The sequence below is a fragment of the Pezoporus flaviventris genome, unplaced genomic scaffold, assembly GCF_033815535.1.
Source record: "Pezoporus flaviventris isolate CSIRO_AGI_PZ_B2104156 unplaced genomic scaffold, CSIRO_AGI_Pfla_v1 ptg000079l, whole genome shotgun sequence".
Lineage (NCBI taxonomy): Eukaryota > Metazoa > Chordata > Aves > Psittaciformes > Psittacidae > Pezoporus > Pezoporus flaviventris.
Window position 1 is genome coordinate 6,697,698 of NW_026892627.1, and position 16,761 is coordinate 6,714,458.

General features: G+C 40.9%; 1 protein-coding gene and 1 long non-coding RNA gene across 12 annotated transcripts in view; one reads left to right on the forward strand and one right to left on the reverse strand.

Moving 5' to 3' along the window:
* Window positions 1-16,761, reverse strand: part of PRKAG2 (protein kinase AMP-activated non-catalytic subunit gamma 2) — a 243,861-nt gene that overhangs the window by 64,772 nt on the left and 162,328 nt on the right. For all 8 annotated transcript variants that reach the window (XM_061474369.1, XM_061474363.1, XM_061474365.1 and 5 more), the window contains one exon: window positions 7,048-7,262. In XM_061474369.1, the coding sequence (XP_061330353.1) occupies window positions 7,048-7,262 (215 nt within the window). The remainder of the gene's footprint in view (window positions 1-7,047; window positions 7,263-16,761) is intronic.
* Window positions 1-16,761, forward strand: part of LOC133280048 (uncharacterized) — a 48,351-nt gene that overhangs the window by 12,980 nt on the left and 18,610 nt on the right. The window lies entirely within an intron of this gene.

Consider the following 16,761-nt stretch of genomic DNA (forward strand, 5'->3'; position numbering starts at 1 on the left):
GGCCCCGCCCTCAGTTCCAGCTGAGAGTGCTGTTGTGAACAAGCTCAAAGAATAAATATTTTGCATTCATTTCACCAGCACAATGGAAACATTTTTCCAAGCTGTTGCCAAGATGGTATCTAGTCCCCTTCTGAGTCAGCAGCCCAAGCAGCTGACTTTCAAATGGCCAAACTCACTTGATTTTAATCTCAGAATTGAAAACCACAGACACAAGCTGTATTTTTAAAGAGCTGTATTGATCTCTCCTCACGCATAAGCAGGTAGTGACACTATAAAATATGAAAGATGATTGAAAGAAGTCGTACAGAAGTGAGTGTTGTTTGTAATGTAATTTCTCCCAACTTCACCGGTTCAATTTGTCCAGCTAGAGGAAGGGACTGAGGAATGTTGTGAACAAGTGAAAAAGAAATATCACTACTTTTTGTAGTCCATTTCCTTTTGGTATCAACCGACTTTTTACATTCTCTAAAGCTCTGTTGGCCATAAAAGACAGTTTATCTAAAAATAAAATATAGACAAAATGGGGCTAAGAGAGATGAGGGTGGTGAGGAATTCACAGGGTTCCCTTCCATAGGCATTTTTGGCTCAGTCTTAACTGTATTTTCCCTCTAGTCCAATACATAAGCAGGCATGGTGCAACGGAACAGGTTCAAAACTGTGATTCTGTCCTCCATTCTCAGGGAAAGACTTTGGTCTATAATCCATAGTGCTTTGTGTTCCAAAATTGCCCAGATACAGCTGGTAAGAAACTGTCAGAGATCGTATATTAAGCTGCAGCTTTATATTATATCAGAGGGCATGTGTCAGGCTTATAATTGCTAACACAGCTTACTCTTAAGAGAAGTTCCAATCTTCTAGCAAAATAACAGGGTACATATTAAATTAACGAGTCTAAAATTCAGATATAAACTGTGCCACAAGAAACCAGTGAGTAAAATCAGGCTGTCAATCTTAAAGCACCATCTTACCTCATGTTATTTATTCAAAAGTTACTTACTTATATAGACACATGAGGCCAGATCCTTAAGTTTAGCCTTTTTATACCGTGCATAGTGCAGGACATACAGTGAAAAAGTAATTTAGCTTTAAGCCACTAACTCTGTCTTCAGGATGCTGGGGTCATGATTTTGGTACCAATGTGTATCTTAAAAAAGACTCAGAGATGCTCTAATTTTAATTGCCGTAGCTACTTAGAGTCTTATGAGAGCTGTCAAAGCAGCTGGGAAATGATTCGACTCAGCATTCTGGGTATTCATCCTTTCCAGCTAGCCTTTCTCCTTTTGATGTAGGCCTAGGAAGAACAGAAATTGTAGGACTTTATGCCATTAAAATAAATTCTCCACTGAGTGAATCCATAGATAGTTGGTTAAATTATCTCTATGGCTGCAGAAAAAGCCACAAGCTGGCACAGACATACATTTCCTTAGGGCAGAAAAAATAATTTTTATGGAATACAATTTCTCTGCATCCTAAGATTGATTGCCATGAATCTGAACACTGCAACCATAATACAAATACATTAGGAAACCAGTCTTTCAAGAGGTTGTGACTGGGCTTTTTTTCTTCTGTACCAAATAAGTAGCTTTTAAGGAAGCAAATTAAGTGGTAGAAAATGGATAGTAAGATGTTCATTGCTTATTTTAAATACTACAAGGTGAAGGAAATATCAAATGTGATACAAAAGATGACTAAAGAGATGACTAATAGGGAGAAGTTGAAGCAGGAAAACAGAATATTAGTAAAATGGGAGCTGTAATTAAAAAGTATTGTGGTATACCTGAAGCTTTCTATTTTTGTAATGTTCACTTCCAAGTGAGTTTACTGGTTTATTTATTTTTTTATGTCCCACTGACTCTCACTGTGGGCTTTCCAACCATACGAAATAATTCTCCTGTGAGCCTATATTCAATTCAGTGGAGCTACTGTGATGCTGTGTCCAGGGAGACTGAAATCACACCAGGTTGGCTCAGAACATTGTCACACTAATATTGTATGCAATTGTTACGTAGTTCATCAAAAAGTTATTCCTTTTCTTGGTTTGCAACTCATTAGTTACATGCCAACAGTTGGACAAATGTATACCATTTTAAATTAAATACACTTTCATACGGACAGCAACAGTTCCAGTCGGGAGAAATGTTTAAACAATTTACAGCTTGTTACAGACTATAGGATTTATTAGAGAACACAGTCATCTCCCGGATGGAGTGCTGGTCTTAAGGCACTTAAAAGTAGCCTGGACACAAAACTGCAAAGTGCTTTCTTCACTGGTAAATGACAGCCTTTCTGGCTCTAATTTCTAATTTCTAATTCTCTAGTTTACTGTGGTGTAAATCAAACTTGAATCACAGTAATGTCTTGGCACTCTGATACACTGCCTTAAAACTACATGAATGCTGAAGTAGGGATTTCTTGTACATTTGCAGAGGTACAAGATTTTGATTCCTTTTTTCCCCAGCCTTTTATTCTTTTTTTTTTTTTTTTAAGACAACACTGGAATCACAGTACACTTTTCTATTCTCCTAATCAGATTTAAATCTCTTTAATCAATCAGCTAGATTACAGAGCTCTGATAGGCGGCATGGCTTTTTAGAGAAAGCCAAACTGAAGGAGCTGCTGCACATATCCTGGTTCCCAGGCTCCTTGCCAGCAGCAGGGTGTGACGTAATAGCCTTTCACGCTGAACAAGTTAACAGCCCTGGTTTTCTGAGTTTACTACGTTTTGGCTAAGAAACAGCATGAAAAGCCTTGCAGGGAAGTGTTACTGTTTAACAAGCAGGTAACTACAGAAACAATCTTGTTTCCCTCTCTGTGTCTAGGACTAGAATAGAGTCCCTGCTGTATGTTACATCTCTCCTCTTCCATATGCTGGAGCAGCAAAGACTTTGTGAAATGAAAACAGACTGGATTCTTTCAGTCCCTCCAGTGTGCTATATCTGCAGTTTTAACAGGACTTGCTCACAGAAGCTTAAAGTAAGTCTCAGACTAATTTCTGGCTGAGATGCCTTCTTTTTAAGAATGTTCTGGGAAATTCCTTGGCTCAGAAGTTGTTTAGAGAACAGTGGTTAACTACACAATCATAGGGAAAGGGCCATTTGTAAGCATGCTGTGCCTTTGTCACGTCTTCTGAGCAGAGAAAGCTCCAGCCTAGTTTTTCACCAAATGAGAACTCAAAGGCAACTCTTCAGTTTGGAGCTTGCATCTTCTTTCTCTGGTCTGGACTCTTCTCAAGCCAGGAAAGGGGAAACCCATGAGGATCAGGAAATGAGGTACCACAAAAATGCTTGTGCTTGCAGGAGACAGGGAATACTGCAATTTTTACTGTGTCTGATGCATTAGTGGAAGAAGAAAGAATGAAATGAAAAGGATACAGCCACATTAAGCTCAACATACTACATTCCACTTTATAATATGGGCAAAGCAGAAATGGGGCAAACGTTGGTTACTGAATTTGCAACCTCTCTACATTCCTGTCATGGTTAGTAATGTCACAATAGAGAAGAGTTATCATTTACCACTTACTGCCTGAAGGTTACACAGACCAAACAACAGAAGGCCAAAGTACAGAGTCATGAACTGTATGGTGAAAAATCAAATTGCTCCTTCTACATTTAATGGGGTGCAGAGTAATCTTGTGGTATCTTTTGATCTCTTATCAGCTGAATTTCTCAGTATAACCTTCTAACTCAACCACTAGGAACACCTACACACTCAGAAGAAAGCCTCTTAGAGCTTCTGTAATGCTATGTCACAGCCTCATCACACCTAGCTTTTGGACCCTAACAGAGGTGCCTCAGTTAAAAACGCAACACACAGAGTCACTCTTTTTATAACTGGTGCAAAAGGCTATTCAGCCCACTGAAGATCTGATTCATCCCCTGCAAATGCCTCTCTGTGAGATACAGACAACTAGAGCTACTATACTCTCAACTTAAGCAGCTCAGATAGGTTTCTAAAGTTAGGTGGAATAAATCCAGACCTTGGTGATTATCACAGACATCCATTTAGCATGAGGGTAATTGCTTAGCTTTGTATACTGTGTTGAGGTAAGACTCACTGAAGGAGGACCTCCCTCTGACAGGAACTGTCTTCTCCATTTTATTGCCCGTGCCAGAATCTGAGGCTTCAAAATCACATCAAGATACACACTGTTTTAAGTGCTGCTAAAACATGAAAAGTTCTTATTACATCTGCTGGAAATAAACATTTTTATTCTGTGCTCTTACTAAACAGATTTAACCATTCTGTGGCACAGTGTCAGACATAAAGAACAAGTACGCAGGCAGCTTCAAATGCAGTTAATGATAAAAATGGGCTAAGATAAATTCCAAGTCCTTCACCTTCCTATATTTATCTGCTGTTCTGTGGGTTGTTTTTTTTCCAATAATAATTCTGAGTCTGGGTCCAGGGGTTCCTCTTTGCTACCGCAATACATATAGAATCATGAATCATTTATAATAATCACTAGTTAAACAATGTAATAAATAAATGAGATTTAAGTTGAAAGAGCCCTGTAGATAAGAGCCAACTTCTTATTTCAGATATACGTGGACGCTTCCCTGTCATTAAACTGATCATCTTATGGCATGGCCACGATGAAACCATTTATCATATAATTTATTGTGTGTTTTTAAAATAATTGGAATTGTCATGCCAAGAAATGGTGATCTAAGTAAACAAGGAATTGAGTTTGCCTTTTTACAGATTTGCTTGTGGCATGTGCATTGTGAAAACATGTATTTACTAACACACAGCTCAGAATAAATGAGATGTTTGAAATACAGTACTTGAATCAAGAATGTTTGTCTACTGCTGTTATATTTGTAATGGGATGCAATGTAAATAACAGGGATCAAAAGGCACAACGGTCCTGAGTGAACACCCATCAGCTTCAGATTCTTGCCCTTCTGCAGAAACTCAGCCTTTCTCCTCTGTAACATCTTCTCCTACTAGAAGAGCATGGCAGACCTCTCTGATCTCTGCTGCAAATTAAACATCCAGGGCCTTGTTCCTCACAGACCTGCAGCTGCCAACATCTGTTCTCAAGCAAACCAAAAAACCTAATGATTCACTGGCAGTCCTGCACACTCACTGTTACCAGAGAGTACCAAGCACAGATACTCAGGTGGTACACCACATTTGTATTTCTGTAACTTCTGAACAGGAGATAATTGAGTCCAGCATACTGAGTTTCCATCCATACTCCCTCTTGTACATACAACCACAACAGTTCATAAGCACTTGCTGAGAATTCTCTTTCTTTATTCTGGCATCTTTTACTCAACTTCACATTGTTGCTCAATCAGCAAATAATTAAAAACAAAACAAACTTTTCAGTCTTTTGGTCAGAGGAATGTGCTAAGATTATGTTGTTTCCCCATTTCTATTGTAACAGGTACAAAAGACTCCTCTGTAGCTTTGTAACACAGATAAACACATTCAGATGCAAATAATATGACTGATTGACTGAAACCTATCAAAGCTATTTTTATCCTACATGCCCTTGAATTTCATAATTTATGTATTCCAAGTCTACTACTGACACGGAAAGACAGTAAGGAAAGTTACTGCTGGAGTTCCCTAACTATAAAGATAGGATTTATTTTATTTACTACTTTAACTATTTACTTTTGCGTAGAAGCACAACACAAAGTCTGTATTTTGTAGGAGAGTTTGGTTTGCTTAATCTAGAGAAACAAAGGTTGGCTACAGGTACAGCAGGATGTAACAAACAATGAATGAAAATGGCTATTAATTATAAGAGCAAATGGTCATAACCTGTCCATGAAAAAAATTGGATTGAAAATCAGAGACTTCCTAACTGTTACAAAAGACATCCCCAAAATAGGGTATGTGTTTTACTGGATGCATGTGAGCGACTTGAAAGTAGTATATGAACACTGATCCAGTACCTAAAGACTTTCAGCATAACAGTGGCTGCTGCAGTGGCTGCTGTTGTGGAGGTTCCTACCACAAAAGCAAAATGATTTTGGGATTGCTGTGTTAGCGTATTCAGATCCTGGAACAGCAAGAGGGAGGAAACTTCCTGCTTTTAAATAAATTACTAAGAACTGGAACAAAACAGAACTTGTAGTTGTTCAACAGGGAAGCAGACTTCATGAACCTTTATGTCCTCTGCAGCTCTAGGTTTATAGGTATAGCAGATGTCAAAGATTTTTTATTCTGAGGGAAAAAAAAATGAAGGAAATCTGGGAAAGACAGATGCAGGGTAGTTAACTCCAGTGACAGCTCACAGACTGCTAGCTCCATGAGGCAGGGGAATGGAAAGATATACTTAATGCGAAAGAATTCACTCAAAAAAGAGAGGGGCAAAAGGCAGAGGAGCAAAGAAAAGAAGAGTGATGCCTCTGAGGCTCAGGCTGGCTAAGGAAAGGGGAGAAGGCACAATGGCATGCAGCACAGGTGTTGCAATGGAGCATATCAGCGGCTGAAATTCATGTGTTCCCGGGAACTGCTGAGTTCATGCATTCCCAGGAATTCCCAGGAGGCTGGATAAATACCCTGGTAGTGCTACCCTTATTCTCCTACTTTCTCAGCTGGAGCAGGAGGTGTGATAGCCACTAGTGCCATTAGTCACCAGCTGTCCCAGTCATCTCAGACTCCAGAGGCAGCAGGAACTCAGAACTCCTGCAGCTCATAGTGTGAATTTCTTTTCTATATGCTCTCCTTGGCTGCTAGCTCTCTCATCAGCTCTTCCTGAGGGGGATAAAAGACAATCCTAAATAAAATTTTATCCTTTAAAGCAGCTGTGTATACTGGGATATGCAGCCACTGCAAAACTCACTTGAGAATAGTGCAAAAATGGGTTGCTATTTGGGTAAATCATGAGGGGAGCTACCACCTTTGAATTCCTAGTGCCTTGTGCACTGAACACTGGGAATCTGAAGGAAAAGCCTGTGACATTGTTCTCGTTCTGTTCCACAATATGGACCCACACACTCTAACACATCGGTTGTAATACAAGAAACTGTTAACACACAACCGTGTACATTTCCTAGTGGAAAACTGGACACACAATTTACTTACTGGTTTTGAGGTAGCACAAGGAGCTGGTGTCATGATTGGAGGCTTGGCTGCATTTTGAGATGGAGGCAAAGAAAATCTCTGCCCTGTGTCCGGAGGTGAAGAACAATGAATCCGTGTTTCTAGTCTCTCAGGCTCATGCTTATAGGATTCAAGAGGAAACGTGGGCTGCTTGGTCACTTGTGTTGGGGTAGATGGAGAAGAGGAGAGGCCAGAGGCTGTCAACAAGAATAATGATGAAAGATCAGTTCAGAAGAAAAGCAGACAGAAATCGCAGCTTTACAGTGAACCTGTATGTTTTTATCACATTTCCCCAGGATGAAAGTACGTATCTGAGCTCCCTGTTCCTCAGAGGGAATTGCTCTGCCTTGCTGGTAAAACTCTTAATCATTCAATTGGTTGAACTGTCTGATTCATTTACAGGGAGGCATAGTGGTGAGATGAGAGTGCTGGAGGATCATGTATTAACCTCCTGTCTGATTGCTTATTTCTAAACTGATCCTCAACACTGATATTACTTTATTGTTATGATTTTAATACTCCTGTGAGTCTCAGGATTACCTTTATCTCAAGAGTTTTAATAGTTGCTTTTTCTTATTTTTCATTATTTTAACAGTATCTCAGCCATCAGTTAGAATAAAATTAGGAGCAGAGGCAAAAAGAAACAGGACGTATTTCCCATAAAGCTCAGTCTGCTCTCGGTATGGTTCTTGGCAATGCCTTTATACAAGGTAGAATTGTTTTCAGCAGCCTTTAAGGAGAAAGATTATTCATATCTTTTGCTAAAAATCAATCTCAGCAGCAGATTATTTCCCTTGTGAGCATTCTGGTTTTATTTGACATGTGCATCTACCCCAGCTGTATTTTTGGTTACGTTCTTACAGCAGTTCTGCATTGTGATCAAACAGATCATGTAAGTCATATTTAGGACCCATTTAAAAACCAGCAGTCATCCACAAACAGTTTGAAAATTCACGTTACAACATATATATTTCTTGTTATATCAATATGTACATCAGCAAACAAAGGATGATTCCCTTATGCCAGCATAAATGAGGACAGACTTAGATGCATTGAAGCCAGGAGGCTGAACAAAGCTACATATTTTAGAGTGGGCTATATGATCTCTGCACTTGGTTCACTTCTACTTCCAGAGATTTGTGCAGATGATCAGTCCAGAGGGGACTCAAGTTCATTGAAAGGGAGCAGAGAAGAAAGCATTTAATAAGCATAAAATCCCAAGATATTCAAACAAGTGTGTGAGACCAGGATAATGCATTTTCACGCTAAGTCTAGCTCATGTTCTCACTGTGAGCTTTCAAGGCTCCATCAGTTTTTTGCACCAGAGATTTTTTTCCCATGCGAAAGCTTTGCATTGGTGCATATGCAGCCTCCGCCGGTTCTTCCTTTTAACCCAGAGTAAAGTGCATTAGTACAACTCACTTTATACCCGTTACCTCTCAGTGTCACATTTGACCTTGCAGACAGCATTTTCAAAGAAAACTTTGTATTGTTGGAAAGTAAGACTAAAACTCAGTAGTAAGTAAGATGCTAGACTCAGAAGAAGTCCAACAACACATGGAAAGACCTGACAAAACTATTTCTCCTGACATATCTGGGGAAGAGTTACAATATCTTATGATAAAATGCATTAACAAGGAATTCAGGTAACTGTTCTTTAGCTGCCATTCTTGACTGAAAACAACCTGGTCTAGTGGAAGGTGTCCCTGCCTGTGGCAGACAGGTTGGAACTAGATGATCTTAAGGTCCCTTCCAACCTAAACCATTCTATGATTCTTGATGGCTTTTACACATGAAGAGACTTAACTTTAAGAGAATAGAATCACTCAGCAAGAATCCTGCGAAATCATTAGGCTCTATTGTGGCTTATTTGTAGTGGTTTTAGTGGTGCAGTGTAATGTATTTCTTTCTTTCAAAGAAAATCTTAACTCTCACTGAAAAACTTTAGCTTTGCTGAAATCAAAAAGGACCCCTTACTCACACCCTCTCTTTGGTCCTTTTCCAAAACTGCATCTGCCTCCAAGGACTTCCATTTCATTTCATAGAGAGACCAGCAGCTCTGCCAGTCAAGCAGCAATAACTACAGATGCAGTGGAGACTGGGTGTTGTAGGCAGATAAAATGCTGGCTAATGGGATGTTCCACAGGGTGAGGCAAGAAGAATAACCCTGGTATTTTGAATGTCTTCAATTTCTGGTGATTTCAGTGGCATTGGAGAATGTTCCACACCCTGAATGATAAAAAGGACATCTCACTTGCCTGTTCAGTTTTTGCTTACAGACAAATTTAGATAAACAATCTTGGGGAAGATGCTCTTATCTTCTGTGTTTTTATGGATGTACAAATGTTTCCTGAGCACTCAGATTGGGTTTGGAGGTGGATGGTAGCTGTAATCGATGCAAAGGTAAAACCACTAAAAGGGAGAAAAATACCATTAGATCTAAAAGTCTTGCTGCTGGATGTGCTCATTGTGCACTAATGTATTCAGCAAGTCTACAAAAACATTTCCAGTATCAACAAGCTCTGCCAAAAGAGCTGTTACCAGACATAAGTAAACCACATATTCACCATCCTAACAAGGCTGTCCTGCCAAGTGTAGAGGACATCAGTAGGACACAAAATATGTTAGTTTCTTGGTCTCCTTTGACACACATTCCTTACACCTAGGAAAACTATTGCCACCTCACTGTAGTTGTGTCACAGCACAGCCAGGACAGACAGTATGGTTCCCATTTTATAAGAACATTCACTGATGGTGAATCTCCTCTTGGATGCCAGCCTTGGATGCTTGGCGTCAGTTTTTATGGCTGAGAGTGTCTGTGACTATGGCAACTTTACAGGGAGCTCTCTGAGTCTTAGAATTGTCTGTTTCAACTAGGCACTTAAGACATAAAGTACTCACCCTGAGGCATACCCCAATGCATCTGAGATTCAGTTTTTCTGTGACTCAGTTTCCTCTCAGAGGTGGAGGGAAAATTGCAATTATTTGGAGGTTATTTGATTAAATTATGTAATTAGGCTTTGCAATCTTTAGTATTTAAAAGCTCACCTCATAGCACTATTGTGGTAGCTATGTTATTTATATTCATACAATACTGAGACTGAAGAAATAATCCTGTAGGAAATGTTAAATATCTTTATGATTATTAAAACTAAAGCTTTGGCTGCTGTGATACAGATCAACATCGTAACCCCTACAGAGGATTTTATAAAAGCCTGCCTCAAAAACAAATGAAAATACTACATACCCAGACCAAATCAGTTTAGGAGTAACAGAAATTTGTTTTAACTTTAATCTATTGGACTGCTGTTTAAACAGGCAGCATTGGTGTAAATACAGTTGTATGTATGTGCAGTAGCTGTTCCGTTCTTCTACAGAAGTCCATTGCAGAGTCAAGATGGAGCTAGATCCCATGGCTGAAAACAGTTCATTTTGGAGAAAGTATGCATAAAATAATTAAGCAGTGAATTAGCCTACAGTTCTAGAGTCTTCTATAATGAAGTTGAAGAAACTCAGTACATACATAGGATTGTGGAGAAGAAACAATCTTTGAGACGGACTGCAAACTCTACTGGTTCTGGTAACAAGATGAGGTGCTATGGCAAGTAATTATCTCTTATGCTGATGTTTCTTTCATCAGACCATGAAATGCATAATGAAATGTAATATTTAAGAAACTAAATAGCTCTTCCTTTTTCCATAACACATACAAAGCATTTTAGACAAAAAAAAAAAAGAGAGAAAATATCTAGTTATGTCACTGGCCAACACAAGGTTTTGTCACATTTTCTATTGTTTTGTCCCTATCCAATTTTAAAACAGTCGAAGAGTTTTGTTTTGTTCTGATTCATCCTGATATTTCCTTTCTGGGGACAAAACAAGAGCAAAAAAAGAAGATAACTTTGTGGTCTCCATGTTGATGAATCATAAGTACCAACACTTGCATAACTGAATATGCATTTGGATAAGAAAATTTATAACAATATAAGAATAGTGAAAAATTGCATTAATGTAAAGAATCAACTTTCATGTTAGAGTATAACTTTACTCAGAACATGTATGTGAGATCCTAACAGAACTAACTAGCACAAGCCTCAGTTTTGAGCAAAATGAGGCTATCTCCAGTTGCCTTCTCTCTGTAACAGTGCATGTGGTGATGGTGCAGCGCTCAGCTCTGTGCCAGAGCAACTGCAGCTGGGATCTAGCTGGATATTGCGTGCTGGAGGAAAGAGGCCCGAGAAAGTACTGCCATAACAGCAGACCCCCTTCAGCCTTTTGCAGTCAGTACTATCTGGCATATAGCTGGTCACAAACATACAAAAATAATGTTGCTACCTTCACATGTTTTTCTAGGTATTTGCAACTATTTCTTTTAAACAAAGCTCTTAGTTTGCATGGAATTAAGTTCTCCACTCACAAACTTGGGCATTCTGATCCAAATGAGCCTTCTACTAATAAGTAACAGGAAAGGATAAAGCACTGCGTTGTCATTCCCATCCTCCCAAGGGAAGAAGAGTGGCTGCCCTCTGACATTCCCTGGTGACACCCACAATTAGTTCTGTCACCTACATTTTACGCCTGACCGGGCAGGATGCATCTGGTGCTTTCTGTGAGGAAGGATGCTCACAGCCCAGTGATTCTTGCCAGAGCCTCCGTTTTATATCCACCCTTTTCCAGAAAGAGAAATAGTCCCTGCCCCTGCGAACATTTGGAACCACCTGCCCACAGATGTGATAATGCTTCTGTACAAACAGCTGGCCTTGGGTGGTTTGTAATAGAGCCACACTCCCTCCTTAAGGGCCCAAGGGATATAGACAGCAGGCTGCTCTCAGACTTGACTTTTGTATTTGTGCATTTAAGATGAAGTTGTTAACACTATGAAGAGTTCCTGGCCATGAAAAATAAATCACTTCAGAGGAGGGTAGATTTAGATTAGATATTAGGAACAATTTCTTCACTGTGAGGGTGATGAGGCACTGGCACAGCTTCCCCAAAGCTGTGGCTGCCCCATCACTGGCAGTGTTCAAGGCCAGGTTGGACAGGGCTTGGAGCAACCTGGCCTAGCAGAAGGTGTCCCTGCCTGTGGCAGGGGGCTTGAACTGAGTGAGCTTAAAGGTCCCTTCCAACCCAAACCATTCTATGATTCTATTACTCTATGATTCATGTCTTCCTGGGAATCACACTTCTGTGATCTCTTGCCTTGTACTTGATCAAACAGGTAATGCCTCTGTTAACATATAAAGCTGTTGCTAAAATAGCTGTCCAAGTTCATATATATATATTTATTAATTTACCATTTAGAATGAAACTTCTCAGAAAAACACAAAAGGATTTTCTGTTTGCAATGTCTCCATGTGACACTTTTTCTTTGATTTCTTCCCAGGACAGCCCTGTCCTTTCATTTCCATTCTTTGGCCAGCAGTGAAACAGAGAAGGCAGCAGGCTGTGGCTGCTGAATTTTAAGTAGTTAGCAGCACAAGGGAATTGGAGCCGAGTCATCTGTTCATTAGGCTGATTCACTCTCCAGACACAATACCATGTTCATTTTGACACAGAAGCAAACTGATGCAAATTAGGTGAAATTAAGTTTAATGCCACTTAACGGACCCAGAAGCAGGTAAATGACTGCTGGCTGTTTCTATTCTAATAGTACTGGTGATACTGACACTAAGTGTTGTAAAACACCTTTTAGTTAAAATAAAAAAGAAATAAAATTAAGCCTGAAAAGTAATCTTGAGTTATTCTACAGAAAAATGGGATAGATACTGCTCAGGAAATTTCCTGCCATACCTAGAATTTTGAGCTTACACACCACACAAGAAATATAGATTTTACTGTTGGCCATGTCTGTGATCACCAGTGCATCACCCATATAATGGCCAGGCCTTCCAATCCTCCCCCCAGGCTCCCTGAATCCAAATGAGCAGCATCTATGCCAGCTGCTTCAGTAAGCACGTTTGTTTCAATCCCATTGAAACAACTCCACACTTCTCACGTAGCTGGTACACCATTCAGTGGGAAGCTTACTTGTTTCCATAAACATCTGTCCCATATTTTATTAATCAAAGGAAGAGAAAAATACACCTGTTAAGTCATTAAAATATCATGTGCTATCTGAAAAGTTTCATAGGGAAACATATTTTTGCAGTAAAAATCTAATTTCTTTATGTTAATTCAAACACAGTAAAGGAAACCGTTCCTTAAGTGATCTCAGACACAGAAATATCTGAACGTGTAAGCTCCAACTTTTCCTTCAGAAGCTATTTCACTCTGTAAAACCAAAGACAAAGCTAATTAGTTTCCAGGATTCAGCCTGTTCTACCCTGCTTGTGGTCTATTTGCATGCCTGCGCACCACTTGTTGCCTGTGGAATCTGCAATGTAACAACTTTCCCTTGTAAAACTGAGAAAATCAAGAGCTGAAGAGTTTAACTTGTGAAGTTTGAGGATTGTTCATCTTTCTGAAGCTCTGGAGGCCCCTTTATGAGGAAAAGCTTATCAGGAGAAGCACTTCCCCAGTGCCATATTCTATGGGCTTTACTGCAGATTCCTCCTGCCCTGCTGATTAGAAAGAGGATCTTCCACCTTGCCCAGAATTGTACACTGGTTATCTTATATTTGTTAAATGCACTTGGATATGTTATGAAAGCTGGCATCACCGCTGCACTACCAGGTGGGCTTCCAGCCATGGGCTCCTAATCCTGGAAAGCTCCTCTGGTCCCCCTGCAAATGCACCCTGGCTGCTGGTTCCTACCTTCTCCCTCTCCCAAGCTCAGCACCTTTTTGAGACTGAAACCTCCACAGTGAGCCTGTGTTCCCACACTTAATTCTTGATAGTTATTCTCTACAATCAGATGAGTTTCATCACCTTGGGTTTTGCATTGCCTGTTCTCAATAGATTTTCATTTTTCCTTTATTCAGCAGAAAAATTTCTGTCAGAGTATGTGAGTTGACCAGGGGTTGCCAGGAAAGAGGTGGCTCTCAAGGGCTGAACTTGGGCTTTCAGGGCTATAGGCAAGCTGTAGGGAGTAGTATATAGGATCCAGAGATGTACACAATCATGAATTTGTTGTTTTTAAAGTGACAGATACATGGGATCTGAACACAGCAGACAAAGACCAGAAATCCTGGTGTAGAGCATCCCTCACAGAGGGATTTTTCTAGTTCTTGTTGGCCAGAAGGATTCAACCTGACTTCTAATTCCCAGTTTTCTATCACCCCTTCTCCTTTGTCTTGCAATACTTGCGGGAATGCCATGGGCAAAGAATTCTTAGCAAAGACATGGAGATCACCTGTGAGCTTGATGGCAAACAATGGCTTTTCTTGGTTTTGATTTTCTGAGACAGCCAAATGCACATTCCATTGCTGTTTGGCACCCTGACAGAGGATAGATGAAGAGGTCCTGGTAATGGCTGAGCTAGCCACTGAGTAAGTGCCTGAGTCAGCCATGAGTAATTAGCTCAGCATTGTAATTATACTGAGAGACTGGCATCAGGACTTTATGAGACACCATATGGCTGTGGCCAGCATGCACTGTCAGGAACACAGGCAGCGTGTACCTTGCCAGCACAGGTACTAGTGACAGGAGTAAAGTACTAACAGTGATTCTCAGCAGATAACAGCACTATGGGAAACATCCTGCAGAACCAGGAGAAGCAGGAGGAGGAGGTTGGGGCATGTACCACTATGAGAAGCACATGTGAACAAAGAACACTTTACCCTCCTATGCATCTGTCACCCACAGAGCATGGGGTCATGAAGCTTGCAAATGCCAGCTTTTCATTTCCTAAATCCAATCCTGCCACTGACAGCAGAGGAGTTGAAGACTGGCACCTTCTCAATGGCTCCTGCTGTACCCAAGCCCAGGACTGCCAACAAGGGGATGTGACATTCTGCAGTGCTGCCTGGGGGTAACTGCTGGGTTGTAACAAAAGCTAACGGTGCGGTACGGTGACACCAATCTAAAAAGTCACTAAAATGAAAATCAATCACTCCGTTCAAACCATGTGGGGAAGACATGTGACATCTGTGCAAACCGCGAGTTTTTCTGATCTGAGCCGGATGACTGATGAGCGTAAGCCAATCCATGCAAATCAGCCACGTGCAACAGTTGGCCCTTATCAACATACTGCTGAAAGAAAAGTCTCCCCTGGCTTCCCAGCCCCATATCAGCATGTTAGACAGGCACAGCACTGCATCACATGGCAGGGATTCACATGGGTACTTGTACTATGTGCTGGTTACAGCCGGCTGCTGGGAGAAGCAATGCCTACAGCAGGACAACTTTATTTACCTAATACACCACCTGGCATTTAAACTTTCATAGAGTACTTGGTGTTCAGAGGCTTTAATGAAATAACTTTTGTTTTCTCTTTCACAAAGACGTCTGGCTGCTAAAGCTAACATTTAACAGCTCTTTCCACATTAACCTCAGTTGTCCTACCTGGGCTTTCTTTCTGTTTTGAGTCATGCTGAGCTAAACACTCCCCTGCCATTACAGAAGGCTGCAAACAGCCTGTCCTTGGTGACACGGGGTGGCCAGCACTGTCTCTGTATTACCCTGTCCTCTGCTAGAGGCTGCTATAACCTGGAACCCGCTCTCTGGTTTTGTACAGCAAAGCCTCCAAAACACAGTTATCATAATATTCCTCATAGTTGGAAGGGACCTTTAAGATCATCCAGTTCTGATCCCCTGCCATGGGCAGGGACACCTTCCACTAGATTGGGTTGCTTCAAGCCCTGTCCAACCTGCCCTCGAACACTGCCAGGGATGGGGCAGCCACAGCTTTTCTGGGCAACCTGTGCCAGGGCCTCACCACCCTCACAGTAAAGAGCTTCTTCCTTAGATCTCATCTAAATCTGCCCTCTGTCAGTTTAAAGCCATTCTCCCTTGCCCTGTCCCTACCTGTCCTTGTCAAAAGTCCCTCTCCAGATTTCTTGTAGCCCCTTTAGGCACTGGAAGCTGCTCTAAGGTCTCCCCAGAGCCTTCTCTTCTTCAGGCTGGACAGCCCCAGCTCTCAGCCTGTCTCCATAGGAGAGGTGCTCCAGCCCTCGGAGCATCTTCGACAGGTCCATGTTCTTCTTATGTTTGGGGGCACAGAGCTGAAGGCAGGACTGCAGGTGGGGTGTCACAAGAGCAGACTAGAGGGGGAGAGTCCTGTCCCTTGACCTTGTGGTCATCATCCTTTGTGTTTTGCTTCTGGTAGCACGCAACGACTGTGAGCAATGTGCTTCACAAACATAAAAGATAACACAGACACCAACCTGAAGGATTTAGTTTGATAGGCAAAGGAAAAGGAGAGGAAAACTAAGGGGGAAAAGGTGGGAGCGTGAGTGTTGTATGCACAACGTATAAAGACAAGTTTGGAAGTAATTACTTGCTTGTTCTGATGCTTAATTTCACACAGATTTCATACTTAATCACTGTACTAAATGTCAGCTTTTCGAAAGCAGATGCTTGGGAGGGTGGCAGAGCAGGGGTTGTTGTTTCTTCTCCTATGATTTACAATATGCTCATCCAATTTAAAAAATGAGGGAATTAAGGCAAAGATTTTCTTGGCTTGCTTGCTCTAAATCAGTGCCTTAACCATGTACCTTATTTCTGCAGCATGCTAAAGCAGAGGAACACCCTGTGGAAACTGAAAAAAACGCAACCCTCAAGCATTCTACAGATCTGTCATTAGAGGTCCAAGTTAAT